This window comes from Gracilinanus agilis, chromosome 2 (genome assembly GCF_016433145.1).
Source record: "Gracilinanus agilis isolate LMUSP501 chromosome 2, AgileGrace, whole genome shotgun sequence".
NCBI lineage: Eukaryota > Metazoa > Chordata > Mammalia > Didelphimorphia > Didelphidae > Gracilinanus > Gracilinanus agilis.
Window position 1 is genome coordinate 576,112,377 of NC_058131.1, and position 22,535 is coordinate 576,134,911.

The following is a 22,535-nucleotide window of genomic DNA, read 5'->3' on the forward strand; positions in this document are numbered from 1 at the left end:
GGCTAGGCAATGGGGGTTAAGTGACTTGTCCAGGCTCAAACATCTAGGAAGTACCTGAGGCCAGATTTGAACCCAGGACCACTTGTTTCTAGGCCTGACTCTCAATCCACTGAGCCACCCAGCTGCCCCCATGTCCTAGGGATGTTTTGCAAATAGTGATTTCTTCTCCCAATAGCCTAGACGTATACTTGTACATGACTTTTTAAAGTCCTTTTTTGTTGTCTCAATAAACCATTACATTTATGCAACCTTAAACACAGTTCCCCAAAGAAAACAAACCTGAGCCCAGTTTTCAGTTGGGCATTTCCAGGATGCCTTGTTTTAGGGAAATAATGCAATAATGAGCACAGAAAAATTAAATGACACTAACCAGATTCAGAAGATAGAACATAAATGACAAGACTGCCAAATTTAGAAAATGTCCTAAAATGTGCATTTTTATTCCATATCATTATACAATGTTTACATAGTTATAACTTTTAAAAACTGCTCAAGAGTGTGTAAAATAAAGTGAAGCAAATACCGATTTTTAATCCCCCCAACACAAATAAGAAACATTTTTCTCTACCAATTTTATGTAGTGCCTAAATTAATCTTTCATTTTAACATGAAAAACTGGAAAAAAAAAGAGTAGAAATTCATTTTGAAATGCTGCCCTACAATTTGTAATGAGCTGCAAGTGTACAAGTTAGAAAAAGACAAGTTTTAAAAATAGCAGTGTGGCTTACAAATCTTTTGTTGATGTTTTTAATCGAATTCAGGCATAGAAAGTCCAAATTCTCATCTCAATAAAACTCCGACAAAATAAATTACTGTGCTGGGCAGAATTGGAAATTGTCTAATATCAAACAAAAGACCACAGAAGTACCTTTTGCTCAAAGTAGCACCAGTCCACACCTGATTGTGTTTCCAATGTCAATCTTGTTAAATCTAGAGTTGGCACTTGAAGTGGAAATCTTTCTGCTTTAGTGAGGATTCCTGGACTGCACATACTGTGTTGCTAAACTCTCTACAAAGTGTAGGCAACATTATCCTGGGAAATGGCACATTTAAACCATCATCACCCTGACTTGTATATAGCTTGCCCTTGTCTAGTATTCCCCTAATGCCTGGCCGGTATTTTGCAGATGTTCCCGTGACAGTGGTAAAACAAAATTAAAAAACAAAAACAAAAAAACCAAAAATGAACAAATGAAAGGGGTTTCATGGCAAGCAGGTGTTGATAAAAAAAAAAAAAAAGGTAAGAATGTGGTCGCCGCTAAGGAAGTTTTCACATGTTGTTTAACTCCAGTAAAGTCTGATCCAGCATCTGATGCATACTAAGGTTTTCTTCTTTGGCATGTGCCACTTTCTCTGTTGTGGGATTAGAAAATTAAGACATCAATAGCAGCTCTCTGAATACACTTGATGTTCTAACATTAAAGCATGCAAATACTCAATCATGAAGAGCAGATTTAAATGACTGAAACCAGACATGCTCATAATGCACTACTCGTGGTTTCCAAATGGACAAAGTCCTGGAAAGAGGGATGGTGGCTTGGGCAAAATGAATTAAAGCTATCAGAAATGCCCCTGATTATTATGATATGCTTATTAGCATTTCTAAACTGCTCTGAATAAATGTAGTTTAGACGTGCTAGAAGGTTGTGAATTATTTGTCTCAGGAATCAAACAGAACTGACTTTGCTAGGTAATGTGGAGTTTTAACAAAGTCATCCATCACCCAGTTGCCAGTGCATGGCTAACTTGGGATCTGAACCCAGATTTGGGGCACCTACGAGTTTTACAAATGACACCCTAACACAGCTTTTCAGAAAACAAGAATGAAATAATCTGGGGTTGTAATGCAAAGTCCAATGAACTATTTTTTTCCTGCTAAAAGATGATCAATAATTAAAGTCATGTTGCATGCACACCTCATTAGGACATAGTCATAGTATTCTTTGAGGACACTGAACATTAGCACACTATTCTTCCAGATTCCACCCACACGATGAGACTGAAACAAGCATGCCTTACAGCCAACCCAGGCTCTCTACCTAGGCCCCCCTTTTCAAAGGCTGTATATTTAATCATGATTCAAACAGGGCACAATAAATGAATGAGACAGATCGCCTGCTCCGGCTCTGAGAACCAGAGGCGGACTCACACCTGCTCTCTAATGAACAGTAAACATTTCAGAACCACGTCACACTATTCAAACCAGGGGACCACGAAGGAGTGTGGAACTGACTCTAATATATACATATAATTATAGATTTCTGTGTATTTTAACAAAATATTGGACTAGAATTGCAGTCAAGAGACAAGTGAATTATTCTCGTTAGAAAAGGGGGAAGGACAGACCACACCAGCCTCTCGGCTAGATCTCTCTCGCTTGGATGTCTCTAGAACGGACCATTTTCCACCCCTCCTAAAAGGGGGGTGCCGGATCCATAGATTTCTTGCCAACGGACTACATTTCTATCATTCAAACCTTCATGAAATATTACGGTTTAAGCTATAAAGACTGACGTGTCTTTTGCACTCGAGGTTAATCCTCATTCAAGGCCAGCTTTAGTTCATTAGTTAGGCGGCGGTTTTGCTCAAGTTGCTGGTAGAGTTGGTCTGTACAAGTCAGCAAGCAGGTTAGAAGAGAAAAAGAGAGGCAGAACGAAGAGAGGGTTAGTCCGAGAAATGAGGAGAGCAGAGAGAAAACCATCACACCCAGGCAGTCGGGGAACGGGCGACTTCTCCAGGACACTTTACCTTTTAGCCTCATCAGTCCTGTATGCCGTGTAAGGATGGCTGAGGATTAAAGCCCTGTGCAAAGTCCTGAGGAAGGACAGCGTGGACAAAGCTAGACATGTCCGAGGGCCAACGCTTGGTTGGGGGAGAACAGAATATCAGGAAGAGAAAGAATGAACCCTCACGCTGTACACCTTGTCTTACTACGGAAGGCAGAGCTGTAGACAAGTGTCTGAAAACAGGCTCAGCACCAAGGCAGAGAGAGGGGTTGTGCTCATCTTCCATAAGCCTAGCAACAGAGCACGAGATCTAGTGGGTCATTTCTACTCCCAACGTTGGGTACCCATCTGTCCCCTGAGTCTTTGTGGCCCCAAAACTACCCTTTCCCTCAGTATCTATACTGGCCACCCTCCCACCCCCCATCCCCTTCCAAGCCCATAGGACAGACTCACCATTCAGGAAATTTAAAAAAAAAAAGTTGAATTTGCTTTTTTCTTCAAAAGAAAACCACCAAATTAAAACAAAAACTATTCACATGACTCACCTTTTTCTACGAAAAGAAAATATGATGTAAACATTGTAGATGAAAGAGGGAGAATAATGTAGTCCTTGTTAGCTCAAATCTGGCTCAAGTCATGATTAATCACCACTCCCTACTGTAGGAAAGTGGATGGAAATAGATTTCTTCCCCAAAGTTCTCAGCATTACAGAATTTTAGAGCTGGAAGGAACCTTAGAGAGGTCATCTATCCCATTTCTTTATTTTATGGATGAAGAAACTGAAGTTTCGAAGAGATTATAGGTCTTTACCTAATGAATACACAGCTAGGATGATGCAGAGCAAGGCTCAGAACCTACGTCTTCCCAGTTCTAGTACAGCACCCTCTGCACGAGTTGAGAACAGTTTTATTTATTTTAAAAATATTTTTCTATGTTTACATGATTCATTTTCTTTCTCTCCTCTCTCCTCTCCCAGACCAATTCCACTAGGTTATACAAATGTTATAACTTGATACTTTTTTCCATATTTTATTCACTTTTTATTTATTTTTTTAAATATTTGAGAGCGAAATAAAAAACTTAGTCTTTAGGTGCCCTTGGCTAAGGCATGGGGAGGTCATGTGATTCCATTATAGGAATTAAGGAGGATGAGGAATGCTGTAGGATTCCAGTATTATCTTAACATGCCACACTGAGGATGTAGCAGCATACGATTGTTTAAATTCAAAATGGAATTTTCTTTCCCAGAGTGAAATAGACAAGTGAAATTCCTGATAAATCTGTGTCAATTTTCCTTCCTCTTTCCCACCATGGGGTGCCTGCATGAGTACATGTGTGTGTGTGTGTGTGTGTGTGTGTGTGTGTGTGTGTGTGTGTGTGTGTTTTAACTGAATTTTAAAGTTTTAGACCTAAAACGCAGCTAGCATTTCTATTACAATATTAAATAACAGGGGGGGATAATGAGCATCCTTGCTTCACTCCTGATCTTACTGGGAAGGCTTCTAATTTATCCCCATTGCAGATGATCATTTTTAGAGCTAAATGATAGGGAAAGTATAAATAACCTTGACAACAATGGACAAATTTATTATATCACTACCTCGAGCCCTTGATCTATGTCCTATTTTGGGGTGGGGAACAAATTATAACTGGTTTTAGAGAACATCTCAGGAATGTAGATGTCTACTGCATTAATTTCCTCAGGAGGACAGGCAGAAGAAGGAAACTAAGCTTTTCCTCTTTCTCTGATTCTGTCGTTCCCTTCTACTCATCATTTTGGTACCCTGAAATGCCTTTTTTAGAGGATGCAGAAGTTCTAGCTAACACTGAAGAGAAACTAAAAAATTGGCTTGCTAACACTGGAGCTTTGGAGGGGTAAGGTTGGAATATGCTGATGTTTGAAGTTGGAAGGTAGAGGACATTTTATACTAACATGGAACCAGAAATGAAAATATTTTTGAGTTCAGATTGAAAATGCATGCACATTTCACATTTCTGTCCTAAACATAGACTTCATATTCATTAGCTAATAGGTAAATTGTAAAACATGTGGAGAATTATCAATATCTCAATGAGATTTGTTCTGGAAGACCTGAACAGATAGGAATAGAATAAAAGTTTTACAATGCAACATAATGTACCTGCTGCCAATAACACAGGGCAGCTGGGGGACCCAATGGGTAAAAGTCCTGAGCTTGGAGGCAGGAAGATCTGAGTTCATATACTGCCTCAGACACTTCCTAGCTATATGGCTCTGGGAAAATCACTTAACCTCTCTGTGCCTCACTTGTCTCATCTGTAAAATATGTATAATAATACCTACCTCACAGAGTTATTGTGAGGATTAAATAATATATGTACAACACTATGCCAACTTTAAAATGCTATATAAATGGACATTAATGTTGTTATTAATAGCAATAATATAGAAAATAACTACATAATTATAAAGTTGTGTAATTATTAATGATTATAATTATTATTAAACTAACTACAGGTAGAAATTAGAGTGTTGACTATGGCATGATGAAGACCATCAGCATGTATGAGAATACACACTAAAGGGGAAAGAGGTTGTGTTTAGTCCAGGAAAAGTTGATCAATGGCCCTATTTTTAACCAAGCTGAAATTTGATAGTGATGGCCAAGGAGTGGATATACTGCATAATCTTAAAAAAAGATCAGCAATTCTGCCAATTAAGGAAAATGTTCAGGTACCAAATATAAGGTCTGAGGGATACGTGTGTTTTTCAGTAATGGTCCATGAAATCCGTATGCTGGGAAGGGGGAGCAATGAAGTTTTTATTATTAAAATCATTGACCAAGTTTACTAGCATGACATCCGGTAGTAGTCAGTTACATAATGAGAGTAATAGTAGGCAAGTGGTTAGACCCTTATTGGCCTCCTAGTTTGTGTGTAGATACTTATATAATACACTCCTGTTGTTATTGCTGAACCTTCCCCTAATTTTCTGAATTCCAGGGGAAATAAAAGTGATTACCTGGGTGGAAGCTCCTTGGGAATAAGATTACATATTTGCACACAAGAGCAAAAGGAGATTATATTCTATAACAGAAAACTGTCCTCTCCCAGCTTTCAAGGGGGTGTTTGGGAATAGCTATGAACCTAGTGCCAACTTGCCTGCTAACTAAAACTTCGTTTGCCTGTGGTACCTCTAGGGGCAGCACCAAGCTTATTTTAAAAGGTCTCTGAGGACGTCTTTATAAATAGAAGCTGTAGTTTGGTCATATTTGCCCAATTGTTTCACATATTATATAATTCTCTCTCTGCTTCCTCTTGTAACCCAGATTTCCTTTTCATACCTGGTTCCATCTTGGGCTACCTTTGGGTTTGGGCCATAATCTTTCTCTCCTCCCCTCTGTTTTATTCCTTCTCTCCTCTCTTTTCCTCTGTTTCCTTCCTTCTTCTCCTCTTCTAATGCTACTCAAGAACACTTGTGAGTCTTGGGAACACTTTCCAAAAATAGATGCACCTCAAGTACAGCTTTAGATAGTGGAAAGTATTCAGGATTATCTGAACATTAACTAAAGCAGGAGCTTAATTATGACTGCCCATTTTGTTTAAAGCCAGAAGCCAGAGGGGCTTCTTTATTATTCTTTTTAATTAAAATGAGAAAGGAAGGGCCAGTGGTCAAAAGAAGAACCAAAAATCTTTGGGGGAGAAACAAAGCAAAACATTAACTCAAACCACAGAATTTTTTTTCTCCCTCTGGAGGGAGAGACTGTTCAGATTCCAGATAAAGGGAAAAATTAGAATACATATAATTATATAGCAAAAGCCAAAGATCTACTTTAATTCACAAACCACATTTTTAAAAATATGAAAAAACCATACTATTTCATATCCTTGCTGGAGTCTAAAAAGGAGCTGACACATTATTCCGATATTGATGGATTATAGTGACACCCACAAAAGTCCTCCTTTTAACATCTCATTAGAGCATGGAGGTACCTGTGTTCTCTAAGGCCAAAGTAGTGGAGAACAAACTATGGTCAATCCTTCTAAGTAAGAAAGGTTTCAATTATGGCTTCTGGAATAGACCATGCCTATTGCCCAAAGATTAGCACAGCTAATTATGGATTAGCCATTGGGAGATGAATTCTTAATTTGTAGCAATCCAAGAAAGATCAGCATATTAACTATTTTGGATCAATGAAAAATTTGTAAAAATTTCATACATACAAATTAGCTTGGGACTCAAAAACAAAGAAGAGATACAGCCAGCTTGTTAGTGGGGAAGTGTCAGGAATAAAAAAAAAAGAAAATTGTACTTTCAGAGTTCTAAATTTATAATAGTTTTTAAAAAAGGTAGCAAGGAGGCAGCTAAGTGGCTCAGTAGATTGAGAGCCAGTCCCAGAGATGTGAGGCCATGGGATCAAATCTGGCTTCAGACACATCTTAGCTGTGTGACCTGGGTAAGTCACTTAACCCCCATTGCCTAGCCTTTACTGTTCTTCAGCCTAGGAGCCAATACACAGTGTTGATTCTAAGATGGAAAGTAAGGGTTTTTATAAAAAAAAATTTTAAAAGGTAATGAACTAGATTTTTAAATAGTGGTTTTCAAATAATGATCTCTAATATCCTCATTTTAAGTAGGAAAAACAAAATCACCTTTAATGGCCACACCTTAAAAAAATTAAGATATTGTAAAGATAAGCTCCTCAATATAATGATAGCAAATATGGAGCCTTTCAACCTAAACATATGAAAAATAATAATGGCTCTTCACTTTTGGCCCAGTAACACATTATTCAGAAAACTCAAGAAGACATTTTCAGCATCAAAATGAAGAAAGGCAATTGCACAGAATGAATACCGTTTAAATGGCTTCAAATTAACTCATTTCAACAATGGCAATATCCAGCCTCTCCATCTGGAACTCCGATCCCTTCTGAAGTCAAGTCCTATTTTACCAATTCAAACATTGGTTTGGATTTGGAGTGAATTCAAAATTTCACAGTGCCTGGTATGCAGTAGGTACTTGAGAAATGCTTGGTGATTGATTGAAACAGATCTTTTATTAGAGAATAATAACCATAAGTACTCAGATTAAATGAAATGAGGCTGAGATAGTAACTGTAAGACAACCTTACATAACTAAGGTCTACAGGCTAAAGAATAAGACTTTATGATTTCCAAGAGGACTAACATTTATGCATAATGCTGAGGGGAGGGGAATGAGAAAAGGAGCAACTCCAAATAAATCTCTTGTGGCATGAAGCAGATTTTCAGTTTTATTCAGTGTTCAAACTGCTCAGCTAATAAGGAATAGCAAAACAGATACAGCTTCCACAAAGGGTGTTTATTTTACATCGAAAGAAAGAGCTTCTGTACAATAGAAGGCACAGTGAGAGCCTTGCCCTGAGGCAGGATGCTAAAGGAAGACAGAATCAAGGGCAGCTGGAGGACACGAAAATAAACCTGAGAAAAACTGCAGAGCTCAGACAGGTGGAACATCCAGCTTGATGAAGGAGTCTTGAGAGAGGTGAAGCAAAGAAATTTATCTGCATGAAGATAAAAAGGTGGGAAGGGAGGAAAGAAAAGTGGCACAATGGAAAAAAAAGAAAAAGAAAAAAATAGCAATAACAATATGACAGAAATCAGCATGCATGCTGGCCACACACTTGGCAGAATTTACAGCAGCGTTCTAGCACAGACTCAAAGCTTTTCTAAGAATCCTTCCAGTTGTTAAATTGTACTTTTAAAAGAAACATATCTAGGACTGTCAAAGCAAGTCTTAAGATAGTCTTAAGATAAAAGACCAATTGGCCATTTTTCTCAGTATCACAGAATGTGTTTATGTATAAAATCAAATCTAAGACAGAAGAGTGACAAGGGCTGGGCAATTAGGGTTAGATGATTTGCCCAGGGTCACACAGGTAGGAAGTGTCTAACGCCATATTTGAACCCAGGACCTCCCAACTATAGGCTTTGGTGCTCTAGCCACTGTGCTACATTGCTGCCCAGTATCAGAATATTAGAGCTTAGCACAGTGCTTGGCTCATAGCAGGTGCTTAATAAGTGTTTATTGATTGATTAGAACTGGAAGAGATTATCTTATTTAACCCCTTCATCTTATAGGATTATAGAGTCAATGGACTGGTCTCAGTCTTCTATATCAACTATAAAGTCTCTAAGTCTAGAAATTTAGAGGTTCTCTTTCTTTTCCTTAAATGTGGAGATTTTATAAACATGACAGCAAGAAACTGAGAACTCCACACTTTAAGCCACCATGTTTTCTGAATGGACTATGGTAGGGAGGGTATAGAAATGGCTTCTATGCTAAGGATGTTCTTAGAATGCTAAAGCCATCCTTGAGGAATCTGTTAGGCTAGAATTTGAAGGGGGAAAAGTTATGCTTGAAATGCTGCCATAGTGTATAAACTGGTTTAATAATATTGAGGTCTATCTACACATTCACTGAATCATAGAATGTCAGAGCTTACAGGACCCTTAGAAAACATCCAGTTTTAACTCCTTTATTTTGCAGGTGGAAACTGAGGCTTAGAAATGTAACTTAAAAATGTAATTTTTTTTTCATGTCTTACAGCTACCAAATGAGCAATGGCTTCAATCCAGAACTCTGTCACTATACCTTTCAGCCTTCCCTTTCATGAGACAGGATAGAATCTTGGAATGTCAGGGCATCGGGAGTCTCTCTAGCCCAATTCTTTCATCTTACAGATGTGGAAACTGAAGCTGATGAAGGTGAAGTGATTTGCCTAAGGACTCATGGCCAATTACTGGCAGAATTGGGTCCAGAACCTAGTGATTTTGATTATGCCTCCATTACTTTCATTGCCCATAAACGACTTTTGGAAGGCTATACATGCTAGTGGTGGGGTACTGATCATACCTAGGACTGGGTCACTAAATTCAGGACTTAGACTGTAGTTTCTATTTGTTTCATCTTCCTCTTAAAGGGCTAGAATTTTAATACTTTAATGTGATAGAGGTTATTTAATCTTAAAAAAAAAAAAAACAACCATGGAAACTTTGGTTCCATCAGACCAAGGGGCTCAAGTTAATACTGTTTGAAATTCTCATTATGCAAAAATTCAAATCAATTTGTGAGTTAATAGCATCTCATGAAATGCTATAAAGTAGAAAGAACACTTAGATTTTTCATTAGAGACAAGGCTTGGAATCTCGAGTTATTTGTGTTATCTATGACCTTAGGGAAGTCACTTTCTATCTCTTGACCTCAATTTATCCACCTGTAAAATGAAGGGCTTGAACTAGATGATGATTAAGGTTCCCAATGACCCCATTAACTATTTTCTTCCTATTTTATTTGCAACCTGTAATCATTAAAAAAAAAAAGGATCATCTTGTTTAATGAAGCTGTTAGGACCCTTATTTTTCTTCACTTCTAGGAAAATTACTCATAAACAAAACTGTTTCCCTACTTTAATTTTTGAGATAAATTTTGTTCACTAAACAAATGCACTTCACTTTTAAAAGACTTGTTGAGAAACAAAGAACGAGGTTAAAATTCTTAAAGTAAAATCCATAATTGGAAGAAAATGCCCTATGACAGTCTTTTATAGTACTTAAATAAGCAAAAGCAGCAAGGGCTTAAAGCAAAATAATTCAAGGCTTGCAGGTGAGATGGGGATTTGTGGAAATAAAAGCAAAAGGGGAAGGGGTAGCAGTGAGCTTGCACCAACAGCAGTTCACAGGAGCAGGCAGGCAGGGAAGAAGGTAATTTACATTGAAGTCATGTCGTTGAGAGCGTGGTCCAGCTCTTCACTGATTGCCTTGTACTTCAGCTTCTGAGCATACAGCTCATCTATGGGCCGTGAAGTGGAAGGCAGAGGAGCAAGGGCGTGGAAGGTGGAGGGTGATCAGATGGAGGGTGAAGGAGGTGGCATGGAGACCATCCAGAAACAGCAGCAGGAAGAAAAGGGCAATGCAGGAAGGAAGTAATGGCAACAGGTGGTCGGAAGAAGAGGAGGATTTAAAATAAAAACAAAAAATAACAACAAATAACCATCAGAAAATGAAATGAGAATGACTTGATGTGATAAATCATAATCAAACATGGAGTCAGTACGCCACATGAAGACTTAAAAAACGAAACTAAATAAAAGTTGACTGAGTGGATAGTGAAATATTCTTTTATAGAGCTGTATTTTTAATGATACTGAAATAGCTCGCAATCTGTAGCCAGAAACACTGGAAGGGAGATTTCAAAGGCCAATGTTAGGTGGGACAGTTTGTAATTACAGTCTGTTATCCTTATCTTGCCCTACCTTAAAGTCACCAACTTCCTGCCTGAACTAGTCATGGAGGTATGGAGTTCTTGAAGTGTCTTTTAAGCTACCCATCTCTCTGCCCATTCTAATCTCTGTCCAAACCCATTGCGCATCATTCCTGTCCCAGAAGAGTGGAGTGGGATGCTCATTCTTTTTTGTAATAGTGCACTCCATGGTGATTCAAACTCTCAGTCTTCTACCTTTTGTCTGGATGAAGCTTTTTTTGTTTGTTTGTTTGGGGCAAGATTATTTTGCAATTGTCTCTTTTTCTTGTATAAGTGTTTTACCATACTTGCTACTATATACTACTCTATTTTAATAACCTCCGTTTTCCCTTCCCGTAGACTCCTAGACTCTGACACTCTCTCTCTCTCTCTCTCTCTCTCTCTCTCCCCCTCCCATCCCTCTTTTCTCTCCATATATACATACACACAAACATATATATGTATACACATACACTTATAATCACATTCATCTACAGAACAGATTTATAGCAGACCCATCATGTCTTTCAGATCTCAACATCATCACTTTCCACACAAAGAGATCAAACTGTTCTAAATGAACTTTAAAGGAGGCAGATCTAAAAGTTTAAAAGCAAGTCTGAAAATATCAGGAGGAAAAGAGTAGCAAGAGCAAAATAACTGCCCGCCTAAACAATGAATTAAGGTTAATAAATTTGGGTTGGAAAAATGTTTACCAAGTCATCTTTCAGCTGAAAAGATGAACAATCCACCCAGCCCACTCCCACAGTCAAATATTGAGCAAAAAACCATAATAAAGTCTTACCTTCTAAGTCATCAATGCTCTTTTCCAATTTGGTTACTGACCTCTCAGCAAATTCAGCCCGAGTCTCAGCCTGGAATAATTCAGTTCAGGAAAGTTAACAAAGTTTAACTTCCAAGTGGTTGCAAACATGGGGACAACTGAAGTATGACTAGCAAGCAAGCAGCAAAATATATAATATACTATATAATATTAGCAAGCAGTACAAAGGTGTTGATTTGCATCACATACTGTCTTAGGGTGATCAATGATGACAGGACAGCAAACTGACACTAATATGAATATGAATACTGATGAACACTATGTTATCAGCACATGCTTTTGGGTCCCACCATCTTAAAATGAACATTTGATGCCCATTTAAAGTTTGGTAAATTAACTTTATTCTTTTTATTTTTACCTCTTTCAGTTTGTCAGAAAGGACCTTGATTTCCTCTTCATATTTGTCTTCCTTTTGTGAGTACTGTAATTAGAAAGATTATTCCATATGTTAGGCTAAAGTTCACTATGAGCATGTGTTTTCCCCATATATAGACCCACACCCCTTCTTCCTTCCTCCAAAGCTATCAAGGATCACTCAAATATAGGCACAATTGAACTTCAGATAGGAACAACACACTGCAATAAAGCTCTCCTTGGGCCAATCTCTTTTACATGGAAAACAGGCAAATAGTCATCATTTATCCACACAGAACCTTTAAAAAAATTCATTACTGAGTATAATTCACCAATCTAACATAATATTTTCATCTGAAAGAAGAATCAAGTTTGCTTTTTTTTTTTTTAACAGTCCCCTAGTGATAGAGTCAGAATTTTGCTATTTCCTAAAATACCTGCTGAATTGTTGCTCTAAGTCTGTAGGGACATCAAAGAGAAATGTGGGGCTACTGCTTTGAATGATTTTTTAAAAGTGCTTTCCCCCCACATCATGCTTCTGGCCTACCTTTTCAGCCTGAGCCTCCAGTGACTTCAGGTTGTTCGTCACAGTTTTCAATTCTTCTTCAAGCTCGGCACATTTGCTATTATTTCAGAACAGAGGCAGGAAGGGTAGGGAGGGCAGGAGATCAAATCAAGCCAAAGAAAGGATAGAAGGAGAAAAAAAGGAGAGAGATGGAGAAAAATGAAAATTGAGTTCTAGAGACAAAGAGCAGCCTTAAAGTAGCCAAATCATCACAGATTAAAATGCTCCAATTCTTCAGTCAATCATTGCCCCCCAACTTGGCAATGGAAGCAAGGTATGCTTAGTGTGAAATAATTAAAATAGCTTTTAAGTGCGATGATTCGGCTTCTTTTAGGCTGCACCAAAGATTGCTTATGAAGGAAAAATAAAGAATCAAAAAAGGACCAAAAAGAAAGCACTTTAAAGCAAGATATAAGAGACAGCAAAGGGTGTAGTGGATGTGCAGTCATTACTACCAAATGAACCAGTAGGCGATGAAAGCTGAAAGATTGTTGGGTGGCAGTTAAACCTAAGAACCATACAATAGCCATCAGTACCTTATCCTCTGCAGCCATTAATGCTTTCAAAGTCTGATCCATAATTCTTAATTGTTCTTCCAGCTGTCGGACTTGGCTGTTAGTGGACACATGAAATGCACAAGGCCATTCACAAAATCAGTGTGCAAGTAAATGCATGCAGTGATCTATGCAGTCACACAGACACCCCACACACATGTCCTCCTGGGTTCCACGCTCATGGTTCATCCCAGTCAAATGAGCAAACAGGGAGCTTCGAGCTGAAAACAAGTAAACGTGTAACTGCCAGTAGGTCATGCTGTTTAGTCACTGCTTGGCAGCACCCCACACACATCCTGGTGGCACTGGGGTCACTTACCCTTCTGAGAGCTCAGCACGCTCTTCTGCACGCTCCAGATCACTCTCAATGATGACCAGTTTCCGGGCCACCTGCGGGAAGACAAACCCAACACCCCCAGTTACAGACAAAACGAGGGAGCAGCGGGGTTTGGCTCTCTCAGGCCCCGGCTGCCCTGGGTTTCATAATGGGTGCAGGTCAAGGATGATTCATTCCTCCCAGACGGGAGAGAAGCGAGGAATCTCTCTCCATGTGGCATTCCTGACAAAAAGGAAAACCACGAGAAGCTTCTTTCTGCTTTTGAGAGCACAGAATTATGGCTTGTGACTAAATGCTCTAGAATGTTAAATGTCTGGCATAGGTAAAACTTTGCTGATTACGTATAGAGCAGACAGTCCACTGTAGAGTGGACAAGAGGGTTATCCACTTCAGAAAGCTGAAAACAGACAGGGAGGAAGCTATGCATTTCCTGCAAACTCATGTAAAGGATGATAAAGTTCTGTCTGGGAGAAAAAATTCAGGAAAAAATCCCTAAAGATAGCCACACCCAATTCTAAACTATATGAAAAGGGCTTTGTTTCTTGGCTTTCTAGAGGGCTGGTCAAGAACAAAGAGGAGATAACAAGAGGGATCATTTGGGTACCTTAATGTACAAGATAATTAAGAAGTTACATCGCTCAGATAGGAATCTAAGAGTAAGGTGATACTTTGAAGGGAACAGAAGTATCCAAATCACATTCTCTGGGAACAGGTGTTAAACAGAAAAATTAGCTTCCATGCTGCTTCAGATTCCTCATGATAAAAAAACATTTTTAAAGCAGCAGTTGAGAACAGCTAGAAACCAATAAAGAGAAATATCGAGAACACTGTGAAATCACTTGACAAAATATTGGCTAACAAAGGCTTTTTTATCGTATTTGCTTTTCGTTTATGGGACACGATTTGGCCCATACATCTAGATCCACATTATAATTTTGCCTTCTTATATTTAGCAACAAGGCTCTTTAGTGTAAATATTCTAAATTCGTACAATAAGGTATTGGGAGTTGTGGAGGAGAGGGAAGAAGAATATGTTAAAAAGGCACTGTCTGGTCATCTACCGAAAGGTCAATTTGGACACTGACCTCTTCATATTTGCGGTCAGCATCCTCAGCAATGTGCTTAGCCTCTTTAAGCTGGATCTCCTGAATTTCCATTTTCTCCTCATCCTTTTGGGCTCTGCTTTCAATGACCTTCATTCCTCTGAGAGAAAAGACAAGTAAGAAAACCCCAGATTTAAATTTTTTGTGCGTAAACTAGGAGGCTCAAATAGAATTCAGGCCTATTGTTTTTTCTTCTAAATGGTGAAGCACAACTTTCTAGGATTTAAAAGCTGGGGGGAAAGAGTTTGGATAGTGGGAGAAGGGAAGGATAATGATAGAAAAAAATAGAAAATGATACAAAATGTTTTTAGTTCACTGTAAATTAAAATCTCATAGTTTAGGTATAGTTTTTATATATTTTGAAAAAAAAACAAGCATTTGCTACATGTAATTGCTTAAGAAACATTGTGACTTGCAGTATATCTGAATCTAGGCAATAATAAGCCACTCTATAGTAAAAGAGCCTTTAAATATTTTTGATCTGACCTGTAATTTCATCTCTATACAGATTAGTATTATTCAGTAACTTATAGTTTTGGAGAATTGCTTGCGTACACTGAGATACAGTAACTGGCCCAGGATCACACAGCCAGCAAATGAGGGAATTGGAACTTGAACCTTGATTTTCTATTTTTTTTTGGGGGGGTGCAGCTCTCTGTGCTATATTTGTGATGAGTCTAGTATGCAAAAAACTAGGAATAAAAAGACCAGAATTCTTTCAGATCAATCTGTATGACCTCAGGTAAGTCACTTTGCATCCCAGAACCCTTATAAAGGAACTAGACTAGTTCATCTATAAGGGCCCTTCCAAATTTAAAAAGCTCCAATTTTAAACCCAGGCAGTGGCTGGTTTTTAAGTTTTCTTGAGCAAGCTGTACTTTGTAATGCAGTCAGCAATCATACACGTAACCATTTCGTCTTAAAGATCCATTGCAAAGAACAACTCATTTTAAGATGAAATCCATCATAAATGAGCAATAAGAAACACTATATCATCTATTGCCACAGTTTCCTCTGTAGAAAATGTCCACAGGCCATAGGATTTGGGGCAAAAGATTTCAGAAATCACACTAATAAAAGCAAAGGTCTAATCCTATCTCTTATCAGTTTAACATTCTTATTTTTTTAGATGAGGAAATTGAGGTCCATGTGGAGTATCACTTTTCAATATAGGATCATAGAATATTGGCACTTAAGGTTACTTAGTGATCAATTAATCTAAACCCTTCAATTTACAAAATGGAAAACAGGCACAAAGAAGATAACTTGTATAAAATCATACACAGTTAATGGTGGAACTGGGGCTACAGATTTCCAATACAGTACTCTTTCCTCTATACCAAATGGTTCTTCGTGTCAAGAATAGCACACTATATGGCAACGGACCCTTTGCCTTTATCTGTTTCTACACAGGGACACATTGGGCCAATATAGTAGACTTGACTTGGGAGAGAGTCAGTGCGAGAGGCACAGGTATGAATACTTTCAAATAAAGGGGTATCTGCCTGATTTCTAAAGCCCCCAAATAAAATTATATATGATCCCTAAAAGACTTACTGTTTTATCTTTGTTTTTTCTCAGACATTAACATGATTATTGAAGAGTTAACTACTTATCAAACTTCACCCCCTCCCTCAAAGAAAAAATAAATAGAAAATTATTTTAAATATATGAAATCCTTCTATGAACCTGAATGAGAAAAAACCTTGAAGCCTCTACCTAGAAATATACTGAGTAAAGTAATCCCACTGAGGAAACGGTAATGACAGCTGGAATCTAAAGATAATAGAATCTTTCAGAATTCGGAGTCCCCAATGCTCAATTTTAAGACTCTTTAACTCTCCATCCATCTTCCACATAAGCAATACCAGACCACGCTGTCCTATCAGGCAAGGGACTGGCGGTAAAAAAAAAAGGACCTGGATTAGATGTTTCTACCTCTCACTCTCATCTGCTGCCTTTTCAGCCTCCTCCAATTTCTGCAGGGCAGTTGCCAGGCGCTCCTGAGCACGGTCCAACTCTTCCTCAACCAGCTGGATACGTCTGTTCAAAGAAGCTACATCAGCTTCAGCCTAGGGGAGGGAAGAAGAGAGTGAAGTCGCAAACGGCTACAAAGGTGAAGAAAATAGTTAAGAGAGATCTCTTGCAACAGTTATTTTAGAATGGATTTTGTAGGCTAACCAGGTAGTTGCTATTTAGCATCATTCCAAACTCTGGTTAATGTCATCAGTTAACTGTTAGGTTTTCTAGAATGGTATTTCTATCTGAATCGAGGTCTGGGATGGAAGGATGCCTAGGCCAAGGGAGAGAGTTTTAAGTTAATGCCAGCTATTTGACTTACATCTAAATGGGCTAGTTTGTAACAAAAATAGGGCCTTGGTAAATTAAATGGGAGCAAATGGGCAGAATTAAGGCAAATAAGCTCTTGGCTTTTTCCATTGACAGATCTCAAACCAATAAACCTTTGTCATTGTTCCTGAAAACCATCTTTCTCCCGATTTCACTAACTGGGAAGTTTAGGCATGGAAAGAGGAGAAATAACTTACCTAGGCTTAATCATATAAAAATACCAGGAATAGCACTTAGCAGTAACCATCCACCCTTCTCTTGGTCAGCCTCTCACAGAAGGGCTGTGTTACCTTTTGAAGGGATCAAAATTAATCTTCAAATTCAAATGCAAATAAATAGGCTACAGTCACCCACTAGCAAAATGAAGGAGGCTAACTGCTTCTCCCTCTCCCCCTTCTTTCATAAACCTTTATTTTCTGTCTTAGTAACAACTCTAAGATAGAAAGGAAAGGGCTAGGCAAGTGGGGTTCAGAGACTTGTCCAGAGTAATACAGCTAGGAAGTATCTGAAGCCAAACTTGAATCCAGGTCCTCCTGACCTAGGAGGCTTGGCACTCTCTCCATTGTTTTATTTTTATTATTTATTTTTAATATAGAAAAACCCTTATCATTCATCTTAGGATCAATACTGTGCATTGATTTTAAGGCAGAAGAGTACTAAGGGCTAGGCAATGGGGAGTAAGTGACTTGCCCATGGTCACACTGCTAGGAAGTATCTAAGAGCACATTTGAATCCAGAACTTTCCATCTTTAGGCCTGGATCTCAATCCACTGAACCAACTAGCTGACCCCTTGAGCTTCTTTTTAAAAAAAGAAAATTATTCTTTGAATCATGCACTTTAACTAAAAAAAAAAAGCAAACAAGACACTCATAAATTACATCTTTCATTCTCTTCACAGATTGTGATCATGTAAGCATATGGCAGGCACATAACTTTTGAAATGACTGGGCATAAAATCATAGGATTTAGGACCATAGGGGAGAGAATCTAGCCCAATGCCTGGTTTTAAAGATAAATGTTTAGTCCAATAGAAAGAATATTGGCTTTTGAGTCAGAGAACCTGGATTTGGATGCTACCTTTGATTTTTTCTGCCTATAACTTTGGGAAAGTCACTTAACCCCCTTGGACCCTCCTTCATCTGTAAAATAAGGGGGTTATTGGGTATCGTGCCACATTCCTATAATCTCTGCTCCTGGGGAGGTTAAGGAGAATAGGTCACCAGAGCTTGGGAGTTCTGAGCTGAAGAAATGACTAACATCTATCTAGTATTGGCACAAAGTTGGTTGGCTCCCAGAAAGGGAGAGACCATCAGGCTGCCTAAGGAGAGGAATACTCGCTAATGTGAGAAACAGCCAGGCAAAGCTTCCCTGTCTCTTGGCTCTTGCTCATGAGTGGCTGCTTCACTTGTAGCCTCAGTGAGATGAGAGATTCAGTTTCAGAAAATAAAAGGGGGGGTGGTTAACTTAGATCAGAAGTTTTTAACCTGGTGTCTGAGAACCTCAAAAATATTTTTATAACTGTTATTTCATTATAGTTTCCTTTATCCTATATATTTAATTTTAAGCTTTTTAAAAACTTTTTTTAATTAAAAAAATTTTTTAAAATTTAACAAATTTTGAGAAAGCATCCATAAGTCTCAGACTGTCTAAGGGATCCACGACACACAAAAAAAGGCTAAGAACCATTGGTCTAGATAGAGGGCCTCTGAATTTCCCTCTCAACTTTAGATCTATGATGCTAAATGGTCACACAGCTAGTAAGTAGCTGGGTTTTTCTTCTGAGTCAATCTGATTCCAAATTCAATGTTCTACTGTATCACACTGTTTCCCAGCATTAGCAGATTGATTTCCTAAAAAGCTTACTAAAAGTTAATAGAGTTCACTATATCTTATCAAAATGTAAATTAAGGTGAATTGATCAGAGCTAATTTAACTATGAACATGTTAACTTTGGAGACTAGGGAGAAGGATTTGGAGTGGGCAGAACTATATTTTGCATACTTCACCTGGCATTTAAGCTGGGTTCAACAAGGAAAAACCCAGCTGTTCTCACTCATAGTCCTGAGTCAGTCTTCAGATGGAGACTGCTACAGATTTCCAAGCAGTTGGAATGCAAACTACTGTTAAACAATGCATCCATAAAACAATTAATCAAACTTTTTGATAGTAGAAAGAATCAAGACACATTTCCTCTTCTTCCCAAGAGCTCACGGCTAATTATTTACAAGTAAGGCTGCTTTGGGAAAATGCCAGCAAAGTTTCAAAGGACTAAGGGGAAAGTGGTCATCTCAAATACTATGTTTTTGTGTATTATCTCTTTAGGATATAAAATGTTGCTCTTCCCTGGCACTTAAGACAGTTGGTGGCTAGGACTTTGAAATTCAGACATTTGCATGAGTGTTTAGCTTAGGATGGATGTTTTGGTTTGTGGCTATTTTAATATTCATAAATCTGAAGAAATGGAAATTACAGTATTTCCCTCATGCATCTGTTTTATACAGCATCTTAAACAAGGTAATGTGGGGCTTCAGGGTATAAATTCATATTCAAGAAAACCACAGTACATATTTAAGACTCTAAATTCATCTTCATAAAAGGGGCTCTACCATTGTTCTCTTGATTAGCATTAATAAACCTATTCAATAAACAATTACTAAGTACCAACTAAGTGCACCACTACTTGCTATAAAATAACAGGGTTGGAATATCTCAGAAGTTCTTCACCAGGGATTTGTGAATTTTTAAAAACATATTTTGATAACTGTTCCCAAGTTAATAGTTTGCTTCCTAATCTTATGTATTTCATTCCATATACTGAAAAACAATAATTATTCCAAGAGAGGGTCCATAGATTTCACCAAACTGCCAAAGGAATCCATGACCCAAAGAAGATGAAGGACCCATGGATTAGATGATCTATAGGAAATGAAGACAAGGAGAGATTATAACCTGAGTCAGAGGAGAAAATATGAAAAAAATCATAATCCAGACCTTCCCAATTCAAACACAATGATTCTAGTTATTTAAATATTATGCTAGATTCTCAGAAGGGAGTATAGTTACAATTTAGATTCTCTTCTCCAGTTCTGCTGTACCCCAAGGTGTCTCCAATGATTCAAAGGTTGGGGGGATATGAAAGTATTTCAAAATCTCAAGAGACAATTTTAAATGAACTTAAAACACAAATGCTCCATGCAGTCATTAGGAGGATGGAGAAGGAGTTTGCAAAATAAAACAAAAGATAAATTAAAATAGCAAAAAAAAAATTAGGGAAAAATAAAATGGTCCACACTGAGCATGGGTCATAGTAAGTATGGTAGTTTAAAATGGACTGTGAATTCAATACTGGATAAAAGACCCTGTGTTTTTCCTTCGGCTCTTTTTAAGGACATAAGAGGGGGAGCTCAGGAGAACAAATATCTTAAGAATAGGTAATTGTCTCTTTTAAAAATTAACTTTTTATAGATCAGCTGTGCATTGCTCAAATCTCTTTTTACTGCTGAAGTCAATATAAGGATAAAGCCCTGTAGCAAGTTAAAAGGAAAGTGTAAACAATGATGTTCAAATGCTGTGGTAGCCACCAAAAGCCAACCTCTGCTCCGAACCTAGGGCAAAGTATAGGAAAGAAAGTCACTTTTATTTACCATAAAGAATGGTTTCTGTTGAACTGGTGTGAGAAGTCTAGGGAGTGACATTCTAAACTCTAACTTTATCACTAGGAACTCCCCATTTAGCTCAGGAGGACAAATTACCGAGTAAAATGAATATCTTTGATTTGTTACTTACTCCCCTCTATCTGTGGGCCTTGGAAAATACCACTCTCTAAGGCTTAAGCCAAAAGGTCCTTCTACCACCTCTGCCCTTCTTTAAAGATCTGGCTAAAAAGGGGGCTCTCTTCCAGAAGGCTCACTTCAGTCACTAACTTTCTTTCCTCCACCTCGGCACTAAAAGACAATTCACATTTATTTTTATACGTTGTGTTTATAAGCGTTATCGCCTCATTTCCTCTCCACAGATGTATTCTAGACATCTCCAACTATCTTCTCTAGGGCAGACGCTGTATCTTCTAATAATAACCGACATTTACATGATGCTTTCAAGCTAGCAAACTGCTTTTTAATCATATATTATCTAATCTGAGCCTCAGGACAACCCTCTAACCAAGGCATTGTAGGTATTAATATCTCTTTGATACAAATGAGGGAAATGAGGATCAGAGAAAAGTGCAATTTGCTCACTGTCATATAGCTAGAAGGTTTTGGAAAGTGAATCTGAATTCATGTCATCCTGAATCCAAGTCTAAAAATTCACGATGGATCCTTTTGGTATTATTCAGTGGAGCCTAGTAAAGAGAACCCAACCAAAACAAGTCTGGCCCTTTAGCCAGACTACTATTAGAGCCTGAACTAAATTAATTATTTAAATAACTAATTAATTACTTAACAAACCTTTAATAGTAGAAATGCTAGGCATTGTACTGAGCAGACTCAAGGAATAGTATTTGTCTCCACATTTAAATGTGAGACAGATATTAAAAGAGCTTGGATTAAAATAAAAAAAGAAAAGGAAAAAAATCTTAAAGCAGGACTTTCTGGATCTGATCTTTCTAGGCGTTTCTGCTTTGGTCAATATTAATTCCAGAGGTTCTCCCCAGAAACCAATCAATCAATAAACATTTATTAAGTGCCTACTGTGTGTGGCAGGCACTATGCTAACCCTAGGGAGTCAAAAAGAAGCAAAAGAAAGTTCCTGACCTCAAAGAGCTCCCACTTTAATAATGCTGATACTGCTTGTAGCAGACCACTGGCACCCAAGCAGCAAGTAGAGGTCTCTTTCTGGGTATGAAAACCTTCTGGTTCTTGGGACAAAAGTGGGAAATAAAAGCAGGATAAGTGGGGCCTGCAAAGGGGCACAAAGGGGCAAACAGTGAAGCCACTGATTGGTTAGACACTTTTCACTGCTCCACATGGGAGAAAAATGTAAGGTTCAAGCAAGTATAGGGTATTACAAGGTCAGACCTGGGACTGGGGGAGGGGAATGAAGTTGGAACTCACCCTGAGGGCAAAATACAGCTAAGTTACTGCTCTTCCGTGGGAGAGGCCTGGCACCTCTCAGTTATCTCAAACCCCAGAGGTTGCCTAATTTATACAAACCTAGTCTCAGTTTGGTTATGTTAATGGGAGGAGATCATACATTTTAACCCACAGTTTAAGGGCACTTTTTCTCCCTCCGTCATTTCTCCATTCTCTCCTGAACTATTGGAACTTTGGCATTTAATTTCTGATGACTGAAAGGCTAAACCTCTTTTACTGTCTGTCACAAACCTTTCTTCCTTCCTTCTTTTGTTTTTTTTTTCTTCCTTTCCTTCTCTCTCTTTCTTTCTTTCTTTCTTTCTTTCTTTCTTTCTTTCTTTCTTTCTTTCTTTCTTTCTTTCTTTCT

The 22,535-nt window shown here is 38.1% G+C and overlaps 1 protein-coding gene across 18 annotated transcripts in view; it reads right to left on the reverse strand.

Moving 5' to 3' along the window:
* Positions 1-410: 410 nt before the first annotated feature.
* Positions 411-22,535, reverse strand: part of TPM1 (tropomyosin 1) — a 44,130-nt gene continuing 22,005 nt past the window's right edge. For 4 of the 18 annotated variants that reach the window (XM_044665376.1, XM_044665370.1, XM_044665372.1 and 1 more), the window contains 7 exons: positions 16,685-16,818; positions 14,729-14,846; positions 13,626-13,696; positions 12,735-12,810; positions 12,192-12,254; positions 11,795-11,864; positions 411-1,353 (listed from right to left, as the gene is read on the reverse strand). In XM_044665376.1, the coding sequence (XP_044521311.1) occupies positions 1,271-1,353; positions 11,795-11,864; positions 12,192-12,254; positions 12,735-12,810; positions 13,626-13,696; positions 14,729-14,846; positions 16,685-16,818 (615 nt within the window). In that variant the 3' untranslated portion in view covers positions 411-1,270. Of the gene's footprint in view, positions 1,354-2,518; positions 2,608-7,951; positions 8,252-10,456; positions 10,540-11,794; positions 11,865-12,191; positions 12,255-12,734; positions 12,811-13,288; positions 13,365-13,625; positions 13,697-14,728; positions 14,847-16,684; positions 16,819-22,535 lie in introns of those variants that run through there. The other 14 variants (XM_044665380.1, XM_044665377.1, XM_044665384.1 and 11 more) reach the window with 8 other exon arrangements.